We start from the raw sequence: 24,348 nt of genomic DNA, 5'->3' as shown, positions 1-24,348 counted from the left end.
CATTTTACAGTTTTGATTATTGTTTCCAGCTTGTTGTTAAGACAGACCTTCTTGAGCACCTGCAGTATAGTGCATGAGAAGGCCTGTTTCCCTATGCAGTTGCAATTTATATGCAATTAATTACATAAGCTCTTTTTGACTAATATTCTTTCTTTTTTTTTGAGACAGAGTCTCGCTCTGTCACCCAGGTTGGCATGCAGTGGCACAATCTCAGCTTACTGTAACCTCCACCTCCCAAGTTTAAGCGATTCTCCTGCCTCAGCTTCCTAACTAGCTGGGACTACAGGTGCGCGCCACCACACCTGGCTAATTTTTGTATTTTTTTGTAGAGTCGGGGTTTTGACATGTTGGCCAGGCTGGTCTTGAACTCCTGGCCTCAAGTGATCCACTCACCTAGTCCTCCCAAAGTGCTAGGATTACAGGCGTGAGCCACCACGCACAGCCTCAACTAATATTCTTTCTTTTTTTTTGAGACAGAGTCTTGCTCTGTCACCCAGGTTGGCATGCAGTGGCACAATCTCAGCTTACTGTAACCTCCACCTCCCAAGTTTAAGCGATTCTCCTGCCTCAGCTTCCTAACTAGCTGAGACTACAGGTGCACGCCACCACACCTGGCTAATTTTTGTATTTTTTTGTAGAGTCGGGGTTTTGACATGTTGGCCAGGCTGGTCTTGAACTCCTGGCTTTGCTAGTTGAGCACCATTAGAATATAAGCCACATGAGAATAGGGAATAAAAATTGCAGATGTATAGCAAGCTTTCAGTGAGTACTGTATGATTAAATAATGGTTAGTAAAAATTTTGTGTTTTTCCTAATGTCTTGTGAGTGATATAAGAATATAAAAGCATTATTATAGATTTCTCCTTATTTTTCTTTAATCTTACATGCATTTTCTAAGACTGGGTAGAAATATGTACTTTTATGTAGTAGAATTTGGCATTCGTTTTCTTTATGACTTCTGGGCACTGAGTTAGCTTAGAAAGGACTTGTATTCTTCATGACGAGTTTATGAAAATTGTCTTTCCTATATTCTTTTGGCTTTTTAAAAATGTGATTTTTTGAAGTTTGAAATTATTAATCCGTATGAAAATTTGGTGTATGGTATAAGATGTGGTTCTAGTTTTTTTTTTATTCAAGTGGATGGTAATTTTCTCAGAGTTTGATTTATCTTTATTATATATCTGAATCTGTTTTGAACTCTTGGTTTCATTGCCGTTAATTTGGTTATCTTATTGTTTTAGTAATTGTGGCATGATACCTTCTAAGGCCAAATTCCTATCATTATTCTTGCAAATGTATTTTCTCAGAAGAAATTTGGAATTCTCTTTTATGTCATTAAAAAAAACCATTGGGACGCAATTAAATTTTCCAAAGAACATGGCAATTTATTTATTTAGATCAAATTGTTTCTTATATAACCCTGGAATATTTCCTGCTAAGTCTATTCCCAGGCCTGATGTGTACGCGTGTGTGCAGGCATGCATATATTTATATGTATACATACATATACACATACATGTAAATTAATTTTCCCCCATGGTATACTATTTGTTGAATATTTTCTAACAAGTATGTTGTTTCTATACAGTAAACATGTTAATTTCCATAATACTTATTTTATACCACCTTACCGAAGTATCTCATTTAATTTTCAATGTTATTGACAAGATTTTTTAAAAATCTTTTCCTGTTTAATAATTACAGATAATTTCCCCCCTTACCTTATTGCCTCGATATGACTTGCAGGAAAAAATGCTCAAAACTTGTAGTAAAAACAGGATATGCTTTTGTTTTTCTGTACTTTTATGGGGATACTTCTGTGCTTCCTGTTACTAATAAGTATGATGTTTGTGGCTGGTTTCTGATAGAATATTTTACAAAGTTTTGTTGTCTCATTTAAAAAAAAATAAATCAGAATTATGTTAAATTTTGTCAGATGCCTTTATGGTGATCCCAAAGTGATCATAGAAACTTTTTTAGTTAGCATAAATAACTGCAGATGTTTATATGATAAAACATTAAATTCTTGGGATTAAACCTTTTTGATAAAAGAAGATTTTTATGTCTAATTTTGTAATATTTTACTTTGGTATTTAAAAAAAATCATCCTGAGACCAAAGTTGTGCTGTCATCTTTTTATACTTTCTGGTTAGGTTTTGCATTTGGGTTGTTAAACCTTTGAAAAAGAAATGTTACATTTTACTATGTGTTGGAATTCTGTAAATAACACAGAACACTTTAATACAACCCTTCATTTGGTTCCAGTGCCATCTCTGGGGAAAGTTTTTTGATAGTGCTTTTAACTTCTTCTGTAGTTATTGATTTAATCCAGCTTTCAAGCTCTTCCAGAATTACTTCATTATTTATTTTTTCCTAGGAAACTTAACATTTTATTAAGATTTCAAGCATGTTGGAATGGTGTTCAATTTATCCTGTTGATTTGTATCCACAGTTCTGTCCCATTTCTCAGTGCTATTAATATGCATATTTTTTCTCTAGTTTCTTGCTCTGCATACCAGAAATGACTAATTATCTAATCTCTCAAAAGAACTGGCTCATTATTATCAATTCTATTTTTCTTTTTTGAAACTAAGTCTCACTCTGTCACCCAGGCTGACGTGCAGTGGCGCGATCTCAGCTCCCTGCAACCTCAGCTTCTCAGGTTCAAGCAATTCTCCTGCCTTAGCCTCCCAAGTAGCTGGGATTACAGGCACATACCACCCACCTGGCTAATTTTTGTATTGTTAGTAGAGATGGGATTTCACCATTTTGGCCAGGCTGGTCTCGAACTTCTGACCTCTGGTGATCTGCCTGCCCCAGCTTCCCAAAGTGTTGGTATTATAGGCAGTAGCCACCACACTTGGTCTAATTTTTTTCTTTATATCTATCTTTGATTAGATAGTGGAATACTTAGCTGTCATGCTTGTTTAATTACAAACACATTTAAGAGTATGTGGCTTTCTCTTAAATTTGGTCACCTTCCATGGACATTGTGTATGTCATATTGGCATTGATATTAATTTCTTGATTGTCTATAATACATTTTGATAATTTCAATATCCTGACTTATTTAAATTTGTGAGGTTGTTTGGGTGTCGTTTTTTATATTTACAGATGTTAATTTCTAGTTTGATCCATTTTTTATCACAATATACAACCTGTTAACCTTTTTAATGTAAAATTTGTTAAAAATGTTTGCTTGCTAGTTTGGCCAACTTTTGCAAATATTTGAAGGAAAAAAATAGCTATATGGAAAGGATTTTTTAAAAATTTATATATGGTCCTTTACAGGTTTATAGACAAGGTTAAATATACAATGTGACTGTTCCTGAAATAAGATAGTCATTAAATTAATTGTAATAGCTAATAAGCCAATAATACGAAGTCTTTACTATGGAGCAGCCTTTTTGCCGTGCATTTTCATGTATTATCTCTTTAATCATTGTGAAGCCCTATGAAGTAGGTACTAATATTAACTCTTTTAAAGATTAAGAAAATTAAAGCTCAAAAACTCGTATCCAGAAATGAAACTGGACCTTTAACAGATGTTTGTGTGTGTGTTCATGTGTATGTATGTGTGTTTCAGGGATTTTCTGTGTTCTGTACCTAATAAAGAACAAAAGTATATCTTTCTTATTTGTTGGAGGCCGAAAGTGTGAGGGTCGTGATCAGCTCAGTATACCACTGGAGGCTATATGAGTAAACAGCAAACTGTTCTCATAAATGCAGGATGTGGGCAAGCTGACAACTGTGTCCGCTGCCCAGAAGGAATGCTGAGGGCATTCATGCGCCAAGCGCAAGTGTTTCTGGTAATTAGGCATAATTGAAGCCTGTTAGCAATGATGTGAACCTGTGATCAGTTAAGCAGCTGACCAATCATTACCTCCTCCTCCATGCTGTTTCTACCCAATAAATACAAAGGGTGGTAGAAGCTCAGGGGCTGCCTTTGCTCACTAGAAGCAGGGAGCTCTCTTCTTCTTCCCCTGGCCCTTTCCATAAAATAGTTTCTTTTGTTTTTTGTTATCATTTCTATGTTCGTCCCTTCATTCAGTCTCATAATGAGGGTCTCAAGCACTAACAGTAGTAACTGCTGTAATGAGGGTCTCAGGCAGTAACAGTAGTAACTGCTGTAATGACGGTCTCAAGTAGTAACAGTGGCAGTCTGCCACACTTCATGATACACAGGATGGTCTTCTTATCTTTGTTTCTAGCACATAGCACTGTGCTTGCAACATTGGGATTCCCAGTAAATGGAATTCAATGTGAATTATTAAATGTTTGGTGGAATTTTTATTCCATTATAGCCTTCTTTGTCTCTACATATAAGATAGTTCTGTACATTTATATGACATTCAAACTTTTCTTTCATAGTCTTTAATTCATAATAGTATAAGATTGTGATTTTGTTCATTTTACTCTTTAGGAATCTCATGCTGTGTTCAGAAGAATGCCAACACTTTTCTTGTATAACCTGTTACCCTCAAGTCTTTGATAGTTAGGAAATGACTTGTCATTCTGTAACAATAGTGTCACTGGAGAACTGTCAAAAATTGAAAGATTATACCCAGAATGAATTGATCAGTCAATTGCCATATTAAAAAATAGATTATTCTTATTAGTCAATAATGTCTACAAAATCCAGTTCGGGAAAATAAATGCAGTATAAAAGAAACAATAGATGTCTGAAAATGTAAAAGTAAGTAGCCAAAGGCCTAACTAGATTAATTGAATGTGAATACTTCCTGCAGTGATGAAATAGGCAAAATCAATAATGTTGGTAGCATTTAGGGGCATTGATGGAGGGCTATTGTTCTATATAGAGACTTTGTTTCTAGGGAGAGTAAAGATAGTCATTAATAAATCAGAACCACTTCTAACCATCAAATTGCCACATTAAAGGCAAATTAACCTGTATGAGTCATCATTCCGGGGGCTCGCTTTTGATAAAACAGTGAAGTGACATCATCTCTAGAATATGGCATTATAATTTAGGAAGTCATGGAAAATTTGGTAGATTTTTTAAAAGGCAATAAAATAAGAAGATTTGTTGTAATTTTTAGCTTCCAAACATTCACTTAAGAGAAATTACTCACTGCCTGAGCATGCAAGATGGATGAAGCTTCATTAAAGCAAGCTGAAGGAAAAAGTTAAGCTCCTTCTGGAGGGATAAATCAATGTTGCTCATCCTTATAAGCTAGACACTTAATTCTGTGAACCTGACAGATACTTATAACATAAAGTTGACTCCAGGGGGTCCAGTGCAGTGAGTGCTTGTGAGTCTGATGAGTTACAAGGCCTAATGTTCAATTTCCTGCAGATTCTTCTGAGCAACAGGTAAACCCATCAGTTGTGATTGGTGGCTCTGGCATATGGAAACACAATTTCCATTTAAGTGTTGCCTTTTGAAAGGCAAGTCTGTATATTAAAGAATAAAATCACCTCAGTTGAAACAGGATAATGAAATGCAAAATTTGTTTTAGTTGTCCAAAATTAAAAATGTTGCTATCTAACAATATTTGTAAAACAAAGTTATTAAAAATTACAAACTTAATGCCTATGAAATTATTTTGGAATGCAGACATGGAACAAAGCTAAGGAGAAAAAATATTTAGCTGATGTTCTTAATATTGCCTGTTAATTATCATAATTGTTTCATTTAAAAACATTTTATTCAGCTATCTCTATTTTACTATGTGCAAGATATGCCATAGATACACAGATAGTAGATATTCCCAGTGTTCTTTATTCCTCTGTATGGACCCACATTTCCATCTGCCAACATTTTCCTCCTGTCTGAAAGACTTCCTGTAACATTTCTTGCAATGCAAGTCTTCTGGTGGTGAATTCTTTTAGCTTTTGTATGTTTTTCAAAACTTTTCAATATCCCTTCGTTTCTAAAAGAAATTTTTGCTGGGTATAGAATTCTAAGTTAACAGTATTTTTCTTTGAGTATTTTAAAGATGTTGCTCTGCTGTTTTGTGGCCCACATTGTTTCTGATGAGAAGTGTGCTATCGTTTTTAATCCTTATTCTTTTATATATAATGTTTTTTTTTCCTTTGGATGATTTTAATATTTTCTTCGTGGTTTTAAGCATTTTAGTGGTGTTTTATGTTTTCTTTGTGCTTGGGTACATTGAGCTTCTTGAACATGGGGGTTTATACTTTTTTCGTCATATTTGGACTATTTTCTGCCATGTTTCCTTAAATAGTTTCCAGCAACTGCCTCCTTTCTTTGGAGATGCCAGTTAACATATATATTAGGCCACTTAAAGAAGTTCCCCAGATCACTAAGTCCTGTTCATAATTTCTCAGTGTATTTTCTCCTTGTGTTTCATTGTGGACAGCTTATGTTGCTTATTCTACAGGATTACTTTTCCTTCTGCAGTATCTATATTAATCTCATTCAGTATACTTTTTTCTTATTTCATACTTTCCATATCTAGAAGTTTGATTTGACTAATTTTTATATATTCCATATCTCATGTTCAGTCTTTAACTTTTTAGAGCATTTGAAATACAGTTACATAATAACTTTTAATTTTCTTGTCTGCTATCTGTGTAATTTTAGGGTTTGGTTTTATCCAGTTTTATCATCTGTGTAATTTCAGTATTTGGTTTCAGTGTTTCATTTTTTCTTCATTATGAGCAGTACTTTCTGCTTTTTTTGCATACCTAGTAATTTTGAGTCATTGTGAGTTTTATCTTGATTGAGTACCAGTTACTGTGCGTTTTATCTTGTTGGATGCTGGGTATTTTTGTGTTTCTGTGGATCAACCTTCTCCAGCCATTTTGGTACCAGTGATTGGCTTCATGGAAGACAAGTTTTTCCACAGATGGGGGTTTGGGGAGTGATTTCAGTGTGATTCAAGTGTATTACATTTGTTGTGTACTTTATTTCTATTATTATTACATAATCACCATAATGTAGGATCAGTGGGAACCTTGAGCTTATTTTCCTGCAACTAGATGATCCCATGTAGTGGTGATGGGAGACGGTGACAGATCATCAAGCATTAGATTCTCATAAGAAGCATGCAACCTAGATCCTCACATACTCAGTTCACAATAGGGTTCACGCTCCTATGTGAATCTAATGCTGCTGCTGATCTGACAGGAGGCAGAGTTCAGGTGGTAATGCAAGCAATGGGGAACAGCTATAAATATAGATGAAGCTTTGCTCATTCTCTACTACTCATCTCCTACTGTGCGGCCCGGTTCCTAACAGGTCATAAGCGGGTACTGGTCTGTGGCCTGGGGTTGAAGACCCCTGCTATAGATAGTATTCTTGAGCTTTATTTTGTTATACAGTTAAATTACTTGGAAACATTTTGATCTTTCAGAGGCTTATTTTTAGCTTTTTTTCTGGTGAGATCATAGCAGCATTAAATCTTGGGCTTATTTTTTCTACTATTGAGACAATACCCATCCCATAACTCTTCTCAGTGCCTATGAATTATGAGGTTTTTCCTGCTAACTGATGAGAACAAGAACTATTTCTGCCCTATGCAGACTTCAGGGATTATTCCTTGTAATGCAGTTTCTCAACCTTAGAATTATTGACATTTATGGGCTGGATAATTGTTTCTGGAGTTTAGGGGACTGTCCTGTGTACGAACAAATGTTTAGGAGCATCCCTGGCCTCAATACAGTAGATGGCAGTAACATCCTTTAAATTAAGACAATCAAAAATTGTCTCCAGATATTGCCAATGGCTCCAAGGGAGTACAATTACCCTCAGTTAAGAGCCACTGCTCTAATTCTTTCTGGTAGTTTTCTGATATGCATGCCATGGCTAAGGACTTTGCTCAGGACTCAAGGGAGACCTCCCACAGATCTCCTGAATTCTGTGTCTGCCACCTTTTCCTCTTCTATAGGCTTCCCTGAGAACCTAGTCAGTTGACGTCTCTGGATTCCCAGCTGTGTTTTCCCAACTCAAGGAGACCACTGAGTTTTGCCTGTGTTTCTTTTTCCCCATCACAGCCTGGAAACTCTAGGCTGCAATGCTGGGGCAATCGTAGGCTCACATTGTTTCCTGTCTCTCAGAGATCTCTGTCCTTTGTTGCTTGATGCCCAGCATCTTTGAAAACTATGGTTTCATTATCCTTTATTTTTATTTATTTTTAGTTTCTAGTTTTTTCAGGTGGATTCCTGCTAACCTTATCTTGGTCCTCATCCTTATTCTTGAAAGATACTTTTGCTGGGTACACAATTCTGGACTGGCTATTATTTTTTCTAAGCACTTTGAAGGTATTTGAACTGTCTTCTGGTGTCTACTGCTGCTGTTAATCAGCTGTCAATCAATTTTCTTCTTTCCTTTCTCATGATCTGTCTTTTTTTGCTCTGAGTACTTTTAAGATCTTCTCTTTGCCTTTGCCATTTTGCATTTCTGCTGTGATGTATTAAGCATAGGTTTCTTTTTATCTTTCCTTGTTCCTAAAGGATATATCGGGCTTCCTGAACCTTTAGAGTCTTTCTCTCATCGGTTCTTAAAAATTTGCAGCCATTATCTTCCCAGTTATTTTATCATCTTGATGTTGTTTATTTCTTCCCCTTTAAAACTCTTGTTGGATACAAAAAGCATGAACCACAAAGGAAAAAAACATTTATTGAGTTCATTAAAATTAGAATCCTTTATTGAGCAAAAATCACCAAGAAGAAGAGTGAAAGGGCAAGCTACCAAAAGGGAGACTGTATTTCTAGCACATGTAACTGATAAAGACTGGGTCCAGCATATTATAAATAGTTCTTACAAATTAATAAGAAAAAGATGCAATAAAAAAACATGCAAATATCTTGAGGAGGCATCTCACCAAGAGACACACATGCCCAGTAAACACAAGTGGGTTTCGTTCTCATTCATTTTAAGAAAAATGAACATTTCAGCCACAGGAGATAACACTATATACTTGGAATGGCCAAATTTAGACTAATAATGTAAAATGTTTGGGATCATGTTAGAAAGCTAGAACTCACATTTTTAGTAGAAGTATAATTGAAAAACACTACTAATGTTGAATGGGCTTACTGTATATCCATGACCCAGACATTCTAGTCTTAAATATACTTAAATAACATCATATATATGTATGCATCAAAAGATATGAAACATTTATGGCAGCATTATTTATACTAGCCAAGAACTGAAAACAACCTGGATGCCCCTCAAAGGCATAATGGGTAAAGAAATTGTAACATGTTTATATGCTGGAAAACTATATAACAATGAAAAATGAATTCCTTCTACCATAAGTAACAGCATGGGTGAATTTCACTAACTTGATATTAGGGAAAAATGAATACTCATTTGTAATTCTAATTAAATAATTTTCAAATAAAGGGAAAGATTGCCACTTTGGGGGGTATAGAGGGCATGATGACTAGGAATGAGCATAAGTGGGGGCTACTGGAGTTTGGTTAATGTTGTATTTCTTGTTTTGGGGGTGTTTATTTGGGCATATTCATTTTTGAAATTTTATACTATACACTTATGATTTGTACTTTTTGTATATATGTTATAGTCAATTCAAAAGTTTGATTTAAAACAGACACTATTTATTTGCCATTTTAGAGCTTCTGTTTCAATAGACAGCAAATATTAACCATATAAACATAAAAATGCACATATGATTATAAATTATGGACATGTATGAAGGCAAAGAACAAGGTGCTATGGGATTGAGTCACCAGGGGATCTGCTTTTATGTAATGTTTTGGCCAGACCTCTATGAGAAAGAGTTATTCAAGTTGAGTGAGGAGGAGGGCAGTGTAAGATAAGGTTGGAGAGGCATTCAGGACTTTTAGGACATCCTGGAGAGTTTGGTCATCCCAATTGATGGGCAACTTTAGAAGGGCTATTAAGGGGTAGTTACGTGATTTAAGTTTTTAAAATAATCACTCTGGCTACACTGTGAATTGTGGACTTGAAAATGGGCCAGAGTTGAATGCTGCTGAACCATTTAAAGACTACTGGAGTGCTCCAGGCAAAAAATGAGGGCATCCATGATCTAGACCAGAGACCTGACAGCTTTTTATGTAAAAAGTGTGTGTTCCACCTGCTAAACTTTGCCACTGTAGCATGACAGTGGCCATAGACAATGGATAAATGAACGAGCATGGGCTGTGTTCCAGTAAAACTTGATTTACAGAAACAGATGTTGTAGTTTACCAATCTCTGATCTAAAGTGGAGAAAAGAAAACCTTTAGGTATATTTTGGAAGTAGATTTAATAGGATATGCACTAGGTGCCGTGGCTCATGCCTGTAATCTCAGCACTTTAGGAGTCCGATGCAGGTGGACCACGAGGTCAGGAGTTCAAGACCAGCCTGGGCAAAATGGTGAAACCCCATCTCTACTAAAAATACAAAAAACTAGCCAGGCGTGGTGGTGGGCACCTGTAATCCCAGCTACTCGGGAGGCTGAGGCAGAGAATTGCTTGAACCTTGGAGGTGGAGGTTGCGGTAAGCCGAGATTGCACCACTGCACTACAGCCTGGGCGACAGAGCGAGACTCTGTCTAAAAAAAAAAAAAAAAAAAAAAAATTAAAAAAATAGCCGGGCATTGGGGCATTTGTAATCCTGGCTACTCAGGAGGCTGGGGAATTAGGATCGCTTGAGCCTAGGCGTTGATGTTGTAGTGAGCTATGATCCCACTGCTGAACTTCAGCCTGCATAACAGAGCAAGACCTTGTATCTAAAAAAAGTTTTTAAAAAATAGAATATATATTGGTTATTGAGAATGTCAGTAAGAGGAGAGGATTCAAGGATGGCTTGAGTAATTTATGAATAGTGGTGTTGCTTATTAGGGGTCAAGTGTGTTGAAAGTCCAAAACCCGCTCATCTAAAATAGTGAATTGTGACATGTCAAAGTTCTGGTGTTCTTTTCATCTTTGGTGTAGAATTACATTTATTCTTTTATACACATAGTAGTCACCAATTACACACACAATTAAAGTGAGGAAAAAGACAAAAGAATCTGTCATATTGATCATCATTGTATTTTCTGCTAATAGGAGAAAAAATAGTAGGAAAGAACAAAATATAGAATATTCTCAGACTCTATTTGACATTGCATCTTTAGCCCTCATGTTCTCCCTTCCTCCAGAAGTAACATCCCCCGCACTCTTGCCCCAAATTGCTACCTTTTTAAGGATAAACCAGAGAATGTACAACTTAGAGGAGATTATTTGTTGATTCTTTACATACATCAGTGACACTGGGGACAGAGGTGGCTGCTAAGTAGGGCTGCCATCTGCTCTGTGGACAAGCACTGTTTCCCATTCCATTTGTAAGAGTCACCTGTTCAAGTAACTGTCTTATTACCGCTACTATGTCAAAACCATAACACTGTTTTGATTTTCCTTATAGTTTGATGTGTTTGAAATTTTATATATATTACATATAATATATAAGTATGTATATTTACTTATTTAAATCAACCTTTGAATATTACAGGCTTTGCTCTCTGTACATGATACTGTGGCTCAGAAGAATTACGACCCAGTGTTGCCTCCTATGCCTGAAAATATTGACGATGAGGAAGACTCAGTAAAAATAATCCGTCTGGTCAAAAATAGAGAACCACTGGTAAGTTTTGGTGCTCAGATATGAGTAGATATCATGATAGGGCCAAATCTGATGGTGCATACCATGTATAACTCTCTTTAAAATATGCTTCCTCTATGTTTTCAAACTTTAAAAGAAATGGAACATTGATGTCTAAAGAACATGCTTTTGAAAAATGAAAATGAAGCTTAATAGACATTTTATTGGCTACATTTAAATAGCAATGATTTTGAAAATGTAACCTGTTGACATTTATGAAAGAAGGCGTAACATGTACCAAGCATGGCTGATTTGAGATTAAATGGTACAACTTAAAAAAATTGCTCCTTGTGGGTTGGGGGGAGGGAGGAGGGATAGCATTGGGAGATATACCTAATGCTAGATGACGAGTTGGTGGGTGCAGCACACCAGCATGGCACATGTATACATATGTAACTTACCTGCACATTGGGCACATGTACCATAAAACCTAAAGTATAATAATAATAATAATAATAATAATAATAAAAGAAAAAAAATTGCTATTGTCTATGGGAACGCAACTTTATTTTATATACTTAATTCAATTGCTTTTTAAATTTAAACCAATTTACAGCAGGTCCAACAAAACTTTTGAGAAGTCTCAGTGAAGTAAACATCTAATTTATTTGATAAACATCTTTTGAAGATCTTATTTGGTCAGGAGGCATGGAACTTAAATTTGTTTAATTTAATTTTATTTTATGTCCAAGTAGCTCTATTTTTAAAAATAAAAAAAGCTTAATATAGAAAAATAGAACCTCTAATGGCAATGAAGAAATTTCCAAAATTATTTGTTAGCTATTTCTTAAATAAAGTATTAAGATTTAAAATGTCATTTTAAATATTAGAATATGAAATCAAATGAATAGAATTACTTGTCTTGAAATTTTTCTCATTCAAATATATAATTAGTGTATTATCTTTGCAATTATTGTTAAGGTAAAGTAAGATTATTGTGTGAACAAATTTAAAGTTTGAAAAATACACTACCCAGAAAAATAGAAAATACTTTCAACAAATTTGTTATTTAACATCAGTCAAATGACATTTGTTAGTTCGGGGAATTGTTGGAGAAGCCACAAGACTGTCAAAGTGCAATGAAAAACACACAGAGAGAAGATTAAGAGTCAAAGACATCTTTAGGAGAATGAGCCCCAATCATGAGAATCAGAAGTAGGCAAAGTGCTGGAAGCTAAGCTGAAATAGAATTCTAGCAAGTGGATGGTCAGGAAATACTTGGCAAGTGATTCATGAGGAAAGGCTGTAACATTTGGCAACCAAGGGGTAGGTTACCAGTGTTATCTAAAAATGCAATTTTGTTTATTGGGATCCATAATGTGGTGACATGAACACTGAGCTTGCCCTAGATGACCAAAGTGGGAGTTGGGATTCTGTCACTTTGCCCTGTATCCTATCGAGCAAACCACTCACCATCTCAGCCTCAGGTTCCTTATCAGAAAATCAGGAAATGTACCTCTTTGCAAGTGTTTTTGAACATCAGCTAAGATATAATGTGTTTGGAATGGTTTATGAGTTCTGAAGCATTATGCAAACATTATGTAAATATTAGAATATATTCTAATATTTAAAAGATATTAGAATATATTCCATCTAATATTTAAAAGATATTAGAATTTATATTCTAGTTAATATTTAAAAGATAAAAGCTAGGTTGCATCTGCTCAAGGAGAGAATGGTTACCTCAGAGAACAGGCTGTGAAGACAGGTCATGTGGGTATTAGATAATGGATAGGAAAAGGGGTGATTACTTGAGGGGCAAGATCCCTTGAAAATGAAATTCTGTTTGTTGGTGAGTAGATTTCAATCCTAAATTCTCAGTGTTACTTGCATGGGCTGTCCTCTTGCTTCGTTGAGAACAGTGGTTCTCAGATTTTGGTATTGGAAGAATGACCTGAGATGCTTACTTACAATGCAGATTTCTGAGCTGAATCCCAAGGGATTTATATCAGGAGAGTTTTTTTGGTGCCTGGGAATCTTGATTTTAAAAAGTGTCTCAGATGTTCTTGGTGCAAGTTTTTGGTAGATCACACTTCAAAAACACTTGTTTCAAAGGCTTAATCTGAAATTCACTGTGCCACCTACTTGAGGAGACCTTGCAATATTGGCAGTTTATAGGAAATAAATAAAGTAATTTTTTTTTTTTGAGACGAAGTCTCACCCTGTAGCCCAGGCTGGAGTGCAGTGGCGCGATCTCAGCTCACTGCAACCTCCGCTTCCTGGGTTCAAGCAATTCTATAGGAGATAAATTTTTTGTTTAAGGAAATCATGATAACCCAGTAAGCAGTCCCCTTTTATAAACCATTTTACAGAATTAATAATTAAGAAAAATCTAACCGGAATTTCTTTTTTCAGTCTAACTTGAAATTCTCCATACTCTATTTTTAAAACAAAATCACATAGAATAAATTCAAAATAATTATGTAGGAAAGTAAGTAATTTTTAAAATATTAGATCCAATTTTAATTTATCTTGTGTTGGCAGACTATGCCATAGGATTGATGACTTTTGTACAGTATCACATGTAATGTGCTCTGTCTTTTTGAGATTTGATCTTATTTTCATGCAAATATATTGCACTGGGAATACATCAAACAATTGTGGTAAGAGAGGTTTGGAAAGCAATATGGAAATAGAAGTCTTCAAGAATGAAAGGTTCAAAGTGAAGATTGATTCAAGTGGTAGTATCATCTAGAAAGTGAGAGATTGTTCTTCAAGTCTGTAGTTTACCCTCCAAGCAAAGTAGAATCAGGGGGGTAGCAAGAAGATTCTATCAGGGCACTTATCTCTGTCTATAATGAGACCCTTATGCGTTGGAGTGCTTTGCATTATCTACACATTCCAAAAGTGATTTTATCCTGCCCATGGCTTTAAAAAGCATCTATGTGCCAGAGACTCCCAAGGTTATTTCTCTTCCAGTCTTTTCTTCTAATCTTTAAATTCGTATATCCATCTATCCGTTATCTCCATTTGGAGGTCTAATAGACATCTCAGTTTTCACATATCCAAAAAAAAACTGCTGATCTTTGTCCCCAAATCTGTTCCACCCTTGTCTTAACCCCTTTTAGTTGATGGCAATTCCATCCTTCCAGCTGCTCAGCCAAAAGACGTTGAGCCTATCTTTAATCCCTCTCTTTCTTTTGCATTCCATAGGCAATCTATTGGGAAATCCTTTAGACTCCACCAATAATATATCCAGATCCCCTTTCATCACCTCTACTCCTGCCAGTCAGATCCATGCCACCATCATCTTTCCCTTGAATTATTGTGCAGAGTGAGCATCCCAAATCTGAAGATCTGAAATCCAAAATGTGCCAAAATCTGAAACATTTTGAGTGCAGACATGAGCTCCAAGGAAATGGTCATTGGAGCCTTTTAGATTTCATATTCTTGGATTTGGGATGCTCAACCAATAAGAATGCAAATGTCCCCAAATCTGAAAAGAAAATCTGGAATCTGAAACACTTCTGGTCTAAGCATTTCAGACAAGGGATCCCCAACCTGTATTAACCTCTCATTAATTTCATTGCTTTAGCCTTTGCCATCCTTCACTCTTAACACAGTGGGTGGAGTGGTCCTCCTAGGTTGTGCCCCTCCTGCTGTTCACAACCTTGCATGTTCCCTCTTTCATTCAGAGTAAAGCCCAGTGTCCTCACAGTGACTCATAAAGCACATAAGCTGACTCCCTTCTGCCTTTGACCTCATCTCCTCTTCTACTGGGCTCCAGCCACACTGGCTGCCTTGCTCACTCTTGAGCATTTTATTCACAGCCTCCCCCTTGGCACATTTGCACTGGCTTTGTCTTCTGTTCCTTCCCATTGGCTAACTTCTTCACCTCCGTCCAGTCTTTATTCACTCAGACATCATCTTCTCAGTGAGTCCTGTGTCTTCACATTGTCTTTCCTCCACCTGCCCTGGCATCCTGGTCTTCTATTTCCTACCCTACATCTGCTCACACCCCCACAGTATTTACCACCTGATAGGGTTTGGCTCTGTGTCCTCACCCAAACCTCATCTTGTAGCTCCCATAATAACCACGTGTCATGGGAGGGGCCTGGTGGGAGATAATTGAATCACAGGTCAGGTCTTTCCCATGCTGTTCTTGTGATAGTGAATAAGTCTCACGAGATCTGATGGTTTTAAAAACGGGAGTTTCCCTGCACAAGCTCTCTGTTTGCCTGCTGCCATCCATGTAAAATGTGAGTTGCTCCTCCTTGCCTTCCACCATGATTGTGAGGCCTCCCCAGCCACATGGAACTGTAAGTCCATTAAACTTTCCTTTCATAAATTGCCCAGTCTCAGGCATGTCTTTATCAGCAGTGTGAAAACAGACTAACCCTCTAACATAGTGTATAATGTATGTAATTATTCCATCTCTTGTTTATTGTCTTGTCTCCCCCATTAGGATGAGACTCAAGCAGACAATTTTTTCTTTTTCATCAGTTTATTATAAGCCCTTAGAACAGTGCCTTGCACAGAGTAAGTTCTCAATAAACATTGGTCAACTTCATTGAATACAGAATAAGTCAAAGGAACTAGCATTAAGTACAACAAACAGGTTAGATAGCCCTATACTGAAAAACTGTATAGTCCATAGTACAGAGAGAGATTGGTTCCACTTAACTAATTCTATGTTATAAACCACGGCTGTATGTTGTAGCTAAAACAATATTATTTTGGGGGTTGATGAGCTCAGCTGGGAGGTTCTCACTTGGAGTTCCTCATACATACAGTCAGATGGTGGTGGCTGGAGTCAACTGAGGGCTCCTTCATTTACACAACTGTTACCTGGGCTTGGAGCTGGAAGGTTGGGGGCTGGCCAAGTATCTCTTTCTCTAAGTGTTACCTTTACTTGGCTAGCTTGGGATTCCTCAGAGCATAGCAGCGGTCATGATTTCTTACATGGCAGTGAGATTCGCATATAGAGCAAGTGTTTCAAGAGGCCCGAGTGGCAGCTACAGATCTTCTTATAGCCTTTGAAGCCTCAAAACCATTTTTACCACTTAATGTGGGAATATGGCATGCACATACAAGGAGGGAAGGAATTGGTGATCCCCCTTTTAGAGACAGTCTCCCCCAAGAGTAATGAACTCATGGACAGAATGAACTTATGAACAAAAGCTTATGGGAAGATAGAGGTTAAGCAGTATTGGATGATGATTGAGATGAATGATTGTGTCTCTGGTCAGATTACCTTAAACAAGTCCCGATTTTTCCATATACTAGTTATCTGATCTTAGACAAATTACGACCATTTAATATTCACTTTATCATCCAGAAACTATGGATAAGTAAACTTAGATTACTAGGCTTTTCTGCCGTTGGGCATATTTGGTGGGAAAATTTGAGACATGTCATTAAGGAAAATGAAAATTGATTTAATCAAATGAATTAGTTATATTGAGAATATTACATTTCCAGTCATTTTGGAAACAAGTTAGAAATGGAAATAAAAGCAGAAAATACCAGTAATTGGTGAGTCTAAGCTTTATGACCATGGAGAGATGCTCATTCAAGTCTCTGGCCTTGAATACATGCATACGTGATGAAAAATGCCGTAAAATGCCTATCACTTAATTCTTTGATTTTTTTACTATTATTGGCTATGTATCTGATAGTTATAGATAAAGGATACTTATTACAGATGGACTCTTACTTTGTTTACATATCTGTTCTTTAATGATATAAATGTGTTTACTGACAAACTCGAGAAAAATTTCACTTCTTTTGGATGAATTCTGCTGCCACTGAAAAGCATACCTTTTTAGCAGTATTATGCAATGTTGGATGGCTTTGCAAAACCAATGCCAGATTCTTAAAAGGAAAGTCATGGAAAGTCTTTCAAAGTAACCACTTGTGCCTGTTGTTCTTACAAAGCAGCAGTTAATTTGCTTCTGAGTATCTGTAAGTGAAGAATTTTTGGCTTCTTTTTGAGACTGTTTCCTAATCTTATGCCAATACTTAGTTCTATTTGTACTAGGTACAATCCTAGTTCACTAAAACCATGGAGTAAGAGCTCTTTCTTCTAATCATTTGTCTTAGACTTAGGCAACAAATATAACTAATTTCTGGGTTTTAACTTTTTTCTTTTTCTTTATAATTATCACCCAAGTTTTTTTTAAATTTTTAAATTTTTATTTTTTTACTATGATAACTGAGGGTGATAGAAGGATCACTGAACTAACTAAAAGTCAAATGATCTGGGTTTTAGTTTTCTAACATATAGAATCTTTTGTCTATTAGTGTAATTGTCACTATTCCACTTTCTTGATGCAGTACTATAAGGATGAAATGAATGAAGAATTGCTTTAAAAGGATAAAAACCAAACAGCATTCAAATACAAGGTATTTTTATAATGGAAAGAAGATATGTTTATTTTACACAGTTTTGAAGAGGTTGAAGATTTCAAAAATCCTTAAATTGGGCTGAAACCCTTTGATGCTGTGTAGATAGAATTTCCTCTATCTAGTCATGAGAATAGACATTGTAAGACAAATGGCATGATGTCTATTTTTCCTGCCTCATTTCTTTTTTTTTGTTTTTGTAGTGTTTTCTCTTTTTTCAGATCAATGTCCTTATTTCCTCCCTTTTTCTAACACATAGTACACACATTTACCCACAAATGCTTTTTGTTTTTGTCTTAAAAGGGAGCTACCATTAAGAAGGATGAGCAGACCGGGGCAATCATTGTGGCCAGAATCATGAGAGGAGGAGCTGCAGATAGAAGTGGTGAGACTTTAAATGTTAACCAAGTACAGACTAATCACGTGTTTCGTGTGTAGCATTTCCAATAGATAACTAAGAGGATAACCATCTTTGGATGTAATACAGCAGAACAAGTAATAAGGTATTTTTCTCTGTGTTGAAATGTGAGAGCCTATTTAAATAAATGATAGATAAACATTACTCTATGGTCTTCTTGTACACAAGCATCCAAAGCTATATTAAAACTCGTGGGCCGGGCGTGGTGGCTCACGCCTGTAATCCCAGCACTTTGGGAGGCCAAGGCGGGCGGATCATGAGGTCAGGAGATCAATACCATCCTGGCTAACACGGTGAAACCCTGTCTCTACTAAAAATACAAAAAAAAAAAAATTAGGCATGGTGGCGGGCACCTGTAGTCTCAGCTACTTGCAAGGCTGAGGCAGGAGAATTGCCTGAACCCGGGAGACGGAGGTTACAGTGAGCCGAGATTGTGCCACTGCACTCCAGCCTGGGTGACAGAGCGAGACTCTGTCTCAAAAAAAAAAAAAAAAAAAAAATCTTGTTTCTGTGTTTCTCAATCGAAAAGTACTACTAAGAGCATGCAGCCTTTAAGATAAATAAAAATTATTTTATTAGTATATTAGTATAAGATATCAGTAATGTACATTTCTAGACAAAGACCAAGCTGCTGTTACTATTTCTTGGCCAGCATTACTGTGTTGTGGTCTTTGAGTCACTGCTAAGGAGAGGCATAGAGGCTGAAACCTGAGACGTGTGAAGGTCTCCTTTCCAATCGTTAAGTGTATTAAGGGAACCTAACAATGCTTTACTTATGGAAACAGCTGCAAATTACAGTTTCGTTTGTGGGTAACACTGCTAATTTACCAAATCTCTTATTTCTCAGGTCTTATTCACGTTGGTGATGAACTTAGGGAAGTCAATGGGATACCAGTGGAGGATAAAAGGCCTGAGGAAATAATACAGATTTTGGTAAGCTGTAAATTTCTTTTAAAGGTACAATAAAAATTAAATTGAATCACTGTATGTGAGACTTTTAGACTTGGTTTGATATAGACAGGATTTGTATTAAGCAGTGCAGGGTTAGAACCCCCGCTCTATCACTTAATCCCCGTGTGTCCTCGGAAAATACCTTAATCTATTCATGCCTCAGTGTTTTCATTTACAAAATGAGAATAAGAGGTAACTATCCATCTAGAGTATTTTGAGGATTAAATGAGATAGTATATATAAAGAGTTTTAGGGCTGAGTGTGGTGGCTTATATCTGTAATCCCAGCACTTTGGCAGGCTGAGACAGGTGGATCACCTGAGGTCAGGAGCTTAAGACAAGCCTGGCTAACATGGTGAAACCCGTCTCTACTAAAAATACAAAACAAAATTAGCTGCACATGGTGGCAGGCACCTGTAGTCCCAGCTACTTGGGAGGCTGAGGCAGGAGAATCACTTGAACCCAGGAGATGGAGGTTGCAGTGAGTTGAGATCACACCACTGCACTCCAGCCTGGGCGACATAGCAAGACTTTGTCTCAAAAAAAAAAGAGTTTAGTACCTGTCTCTGTCCCAAGTCTATACTTAGCAGATGGCATCTACACTGTGGCTGGGGATGCATTTATCTTTGTCTTCCTCCCATTGACACAGTCATATTCCGTGCTATAGATCATAGCAATACAAATTAGTCAAACTAATTTAGATGTCTTTTGAAATCTGACACTTGAATAAAATTATTTTATGCCTTGGAAATATTAATTCTAAAGTTCATTTGTAAGATAAAAGGAAGGGAAACTCTCTCTTTTATATATGAAAACATACTGGAAACTTATACCAACTAGAAGAGGTTTGAGTGTGTCTCAGAAACAGATCTCTGTATATATGAAAATTTAGTATATGGTTAAGGTGGCATTTTAAATCAGTGGGAAAACAATGGAATATTTCATAGATGGTATCAGGTTAATGACTCAGAAAAAATAAGGCCAATGCTTGTTTTACACAATACATAAAAATAAATTCCCAACAAATTAAATAAGTGCAAAAAAATCACAAAAATTGCACAATAAAATGTAATATACAATTTTTATAATTATAAGGTAGGAAAAGACTTTTTAACCTTGATATGAAAGTCAAATAGAAAAATAACAGATGTGTCTACTAGAATTCAAAACTTTGTTTATAGAAGAAAGGTGCCATAAAGAAACATCAAAGGCAAATGAGATTGTACGAAAAATATTTCTATATATATAATAAAAGGCTAATATTTCAAAATATATAGAGATGATGAAAATCATAAGAAAAACATTTACAGAAAAATCAGCAATGCATATGGACAAATACTTTACAAAAGAAAACATAGATATCTGGAAACACGAAGGTGATGCCAACCCCAGGGCAGGCTTGATCCCCTCAAAGCATTTTCAGGATATGAGACTGGAAAGCTTGATGATGCCTAGAGTTGGTCAGGGTGTAGGAAAATAGGTATATTTTATGATTTGGGGATGGGATAAATTATTAATAGAACTTTTTGAGATCTGAAACTATCAAAATTTTAAATGTGCATACCCTTTAGTTGGAAATTAATCCTCAAGCAATAATTTGGTAAATGTGTATAAACAAAATATTTCAAAAATATTCGGAAACTGCCAAGAAAGTTGCATTGATCAAATAATCATTCATCCGTATGCTGGATTATTGTGAGGCAATCACAATGAGAGATAGACCTATATGGCTCAGCAGTAATAGTAATAACAATTGAGTCCTTAATAAATGACACTGTTGTAAGGACCATAGATCCATTTAAAAAAAAAAAAACACAGACACAAACTAGAAAAATAAGAGGAGGTTATAGAGAAGACTTTTGTTTTCTCTCTACCAATGCAATTCAGTATTACAGTATGAGAATTCTTTATAAGATTTGTGAGCGCCTTCTACAATAAGCAATGATATTACCATTTTGAAATAAATCAACCCTTTATAAAATTCTATTATTTAAACTATCAGAATCCCATTTTACTTAACTTGCTGTGTTGCACTAGAACTGCCTTCTTAAGGCTCACCAGAGCTGACTCTATGATGGATGCACCATTTCCCACCTCAGTTTTCAGCAACTTCATGCTGGTGAATTGAAATTGACTATAGTGAAAGTATTTATACCATGGAAATTGACAGACAGTACACATCAGAGCCTTTTTTTTTTTTTTTTTAAATAAATGGAGTCCTGGTTTATCAGTGCACCACAGATAGTGAGACTCAGAGAGATATGTCTTGCCCTACCCCCCTTCCTTTCATATCTTTCAAATGTGCCAAGTATTTAGTGCTTTTATGGAGCTTACAAATTAGCAGGAGTAACATATCTTATGAAATAATGGCATAAATAATTAAATATGGCTACAATACATGCTAAAAAGAGAGAGACAGCGAATGACATGAGAGTATATTTAAAGAGAGATCCTATCTGAGATAACAAAAATTTGTGGGTGCTGGTACTGATTTTAATGAAGTTAGAATAGATACTCAGTCTTTTCATCTTTCAATTAATCTATTACATTTGATATTTTACTCACTAACCAGAATACAATAGATATGAATGTTCTTTTTTTTTTTTTTTTTCTGATGGGCATTGCCGCTAATTGAATCATGTATTTATAACTGCACTACTGACATTATAGGTGTTTTGTCCCCCAAAACATGGATGCTGATACTTAAATGTAACTGTCTGAACCTTGTACATTATTCTTAAAAAAAAGAAAAAAAAAGCATCTTGCTCTGTCACCTAGACTCGAGTGCAGTGGTGCGATCACAGCTCACTGCAGCCTTAAACTCCTGGGCTCAAGAGGCCTTAGCCTCATCACCACGCTTGGCTAATTTTTAAAATTTTTTTTTTGTAGAGACAGGGGTTTTGCTATATTGCTGGTCTTGAACTCCTGGGCTTAGGTGATCCTGCCACCTTGCCTCCCAAAACACTGGAATTACAGACACGAGCCACTGCACCCAGACCTTTATACATTATCTATTCTAGTCATTAAATACTGTGTTTATTTAAGGCGTTGTGCATATTTTGTGTGTTTCTATTTCGAAGAAACTTGGATGGGAATGTATTTACTTGACAGCTTAAAAGTACACAGGAAGTAAAAGTGGATTTAGGAGTTAATGTTTTTAAACTTATTCTACAAACTTCAGAGCTTTCTTTCTCACATTACAGGAATTTCTACAAAAATAGTTTCCTCCATTTAGTCTATCTAAGAGTAGAAGCCCCAAGCTTGTAAATTTTCAGATGCATTTCACTTTCTACCTATTTTACCTTATTCTTCCTTGGGTCTGGTTTTCTTATAACTCCTTCCTTCATCTGATACCAGGGTCAGTCTCAGGGAGCAATTACATTTAAGATTATACCCGGCATCAAAGAGGAGACACCATCGAAAGAAGGCAAGGTAATTATTGCTTAAAAACATTTTTTCATGCGTGGGAGGGAAGTCATGTTTTTCCATCCAACACATATCCACTTTGTCACAACACATTTCTTTCAATATGCCAGTTTTAAAATTATTATGTTTGGAGTCGGAGTTAGGAGAATATAGGCCATTTCACGTTTATTTTTTATGTTTATTCATCTTTAATGAAACTTTTCTTCCAGATGTTTATCAAAGCCCTCTTTGACTATAATCCTAATGAGGATAAGGCAATTCCATGTAAGGAAGCTGGGCTTTCTTTCAAAAAGGGAGATATTCTTCAGATTATGAGCCAGGATGATGCAACTTGGTGGCAAGCGAAACACGAAGGTGATGCCAACCCCAGGGCAGGCTTGATCCCCTCAAAGCATTTCCAGGAAAGGTGAGCTGCTGGTACATAATAATGGCTTTTCTCCAGCTGACCTTTTGTTCTCTGCAAAATATCATTCTAGCATTGATGTGATAAAATATGCTATAAAACCTTGCCTTAGAATTTTTTATCCCGTGGGTTTGGATTTCTGTTTTGTCTAACTAAGTATGATGAATGACCAAAAATAATATGACAGTACTAGGTCATATTAGATTTTTGTTATGAAGCAAATGGAAAATAGCACATTAATATCTTGAAACCATGTTGATATGAAAGGTGGAAAAAAGACCATTGGTTTTGGAGGGAGGGAAGATAATTTACAAAAATTTGAAAGGGGGTGATTGTTTCTTAATTTGAATCTATTGCATTACATTCATGTTTTTCTCTAACCTTTAAGTTTTTTCTTAAGACTAAGTATTTTGATGTTGTATTCACCTCGGACCTGTGCTGAAAATTGATAGGTATGTTGACCTTCTTTCTCCCAGGAGATTGGCTTTGAGACGACCAGAAATATTGGTTCAGCCCCTGAAAGTTTCCAACAGGAAATCATGTAAGTTTGTTAATAAGAATGCAGAGTAACCAAACCCTGATGTTTATTTTTGACTATTAAAGCAGGTGCTCATGGCAGAACAAAGGGTCCTATTACCCTAGCAATAACTTTGGGATCATCACTTCTCAGGGACAAACAAATATGAGATGCATATTTGGAATATTAAAATGAATCTTTTGAGGAAAGCGGTGGTTGAGGTTGAGGTTGTTAATAATAAATTCATGACTCACTCTTTAAGAAAGTAACTGCTACTACTACTGTCTTTGATTTCCAAATATAGATATTTTATTAAATGTCACCTAAAATACAGCTCTTACTTCTTCAAAGCCAGGAAGTTTGGGTTAGGTATTTCTTGGTAAAGATTAGGGAGAAAAAAAATCTACCATTTTCTTGGGTACAAAAGCAATTGTGCTCAAGACCGATTGTTCTTAATTCCTTTCTTATCCCCAGATCATAATACTTCTGACCTTTAGCCTATCCCTTTGGAGTTATCACCAGACTAGATTAAAAGAAAATGAGAGAAAGACAAAGGATGGCTACTGTATGACTACTGAAAAACATAGTGTGCATTTAAGTACTTTTTTTCTCTTTCAGCCTAACCTTCTGTCAGCTTTTCTTTATTTCCCCCCACCCACCTCTTCAAGTCCGTATCCCATAAATTCCCT

General features: G+C 36.0%; 1 protein-coding gene across 9 annotated transcripts in view; it reads left to right on the top strand.

Annotated features, from left to right (window-relative positions):
• MPP7 (MAGUK p55 scaffold protein 7) overlaps positions 1-24,348 on the top strand; it is a 258,770-nt gene that overhangs the window by 166,992 nt on the left and 67,430 nt on the right. For all 9 annotated transcript variants that reach the window (XM_054522122.1, XM_024254266.2, XM_054522123.1 and 6 more), the window contains 6 exons: positions 11,451-11,582; positions 18,249-18,330; positions 19,211-19,296; positions 22,671-22,745; positions 22,949-23,145; positions 23,619-23,683. In XM_054522122.1, the coding sequence (XP_054378097.1) occupies positions 11,451-11,582; positions 18,249-18,330; positions 19,211-19,296; positions 22,671-22,745; positions 22,949-23,145; positions 23,619-23,683 (637 nt within the window). The remainder of the gene's footprint in view (positions 1-11,450; positions 11,583-18,248; positions 18,331-19,210; positions 19,297-22,670; positions 22,746-22,948; positions 23,146-23,618; positions 23,684-24,348) is intronic.

This window comes from Pongo abelii, chromosome 8 (genome assembly GCF_028885655.2).
Source record: "Pongo abelii isolate AG06213 chromosome 8, NHGRI_mPonAbe1-v2.0_pri, whole genome shotgun sequence".
Lineage (NCBI taxonomy): Eukaryota > Metazoa > Chordata > Mammalia > Primates > Hominidae > Pongo > Pongo abelii.
The sequence above is the reverse complement of the archived record's forward strand: the minus strand, read 5'-3'. Positions and strand labels throughout refer to the sequence as shown.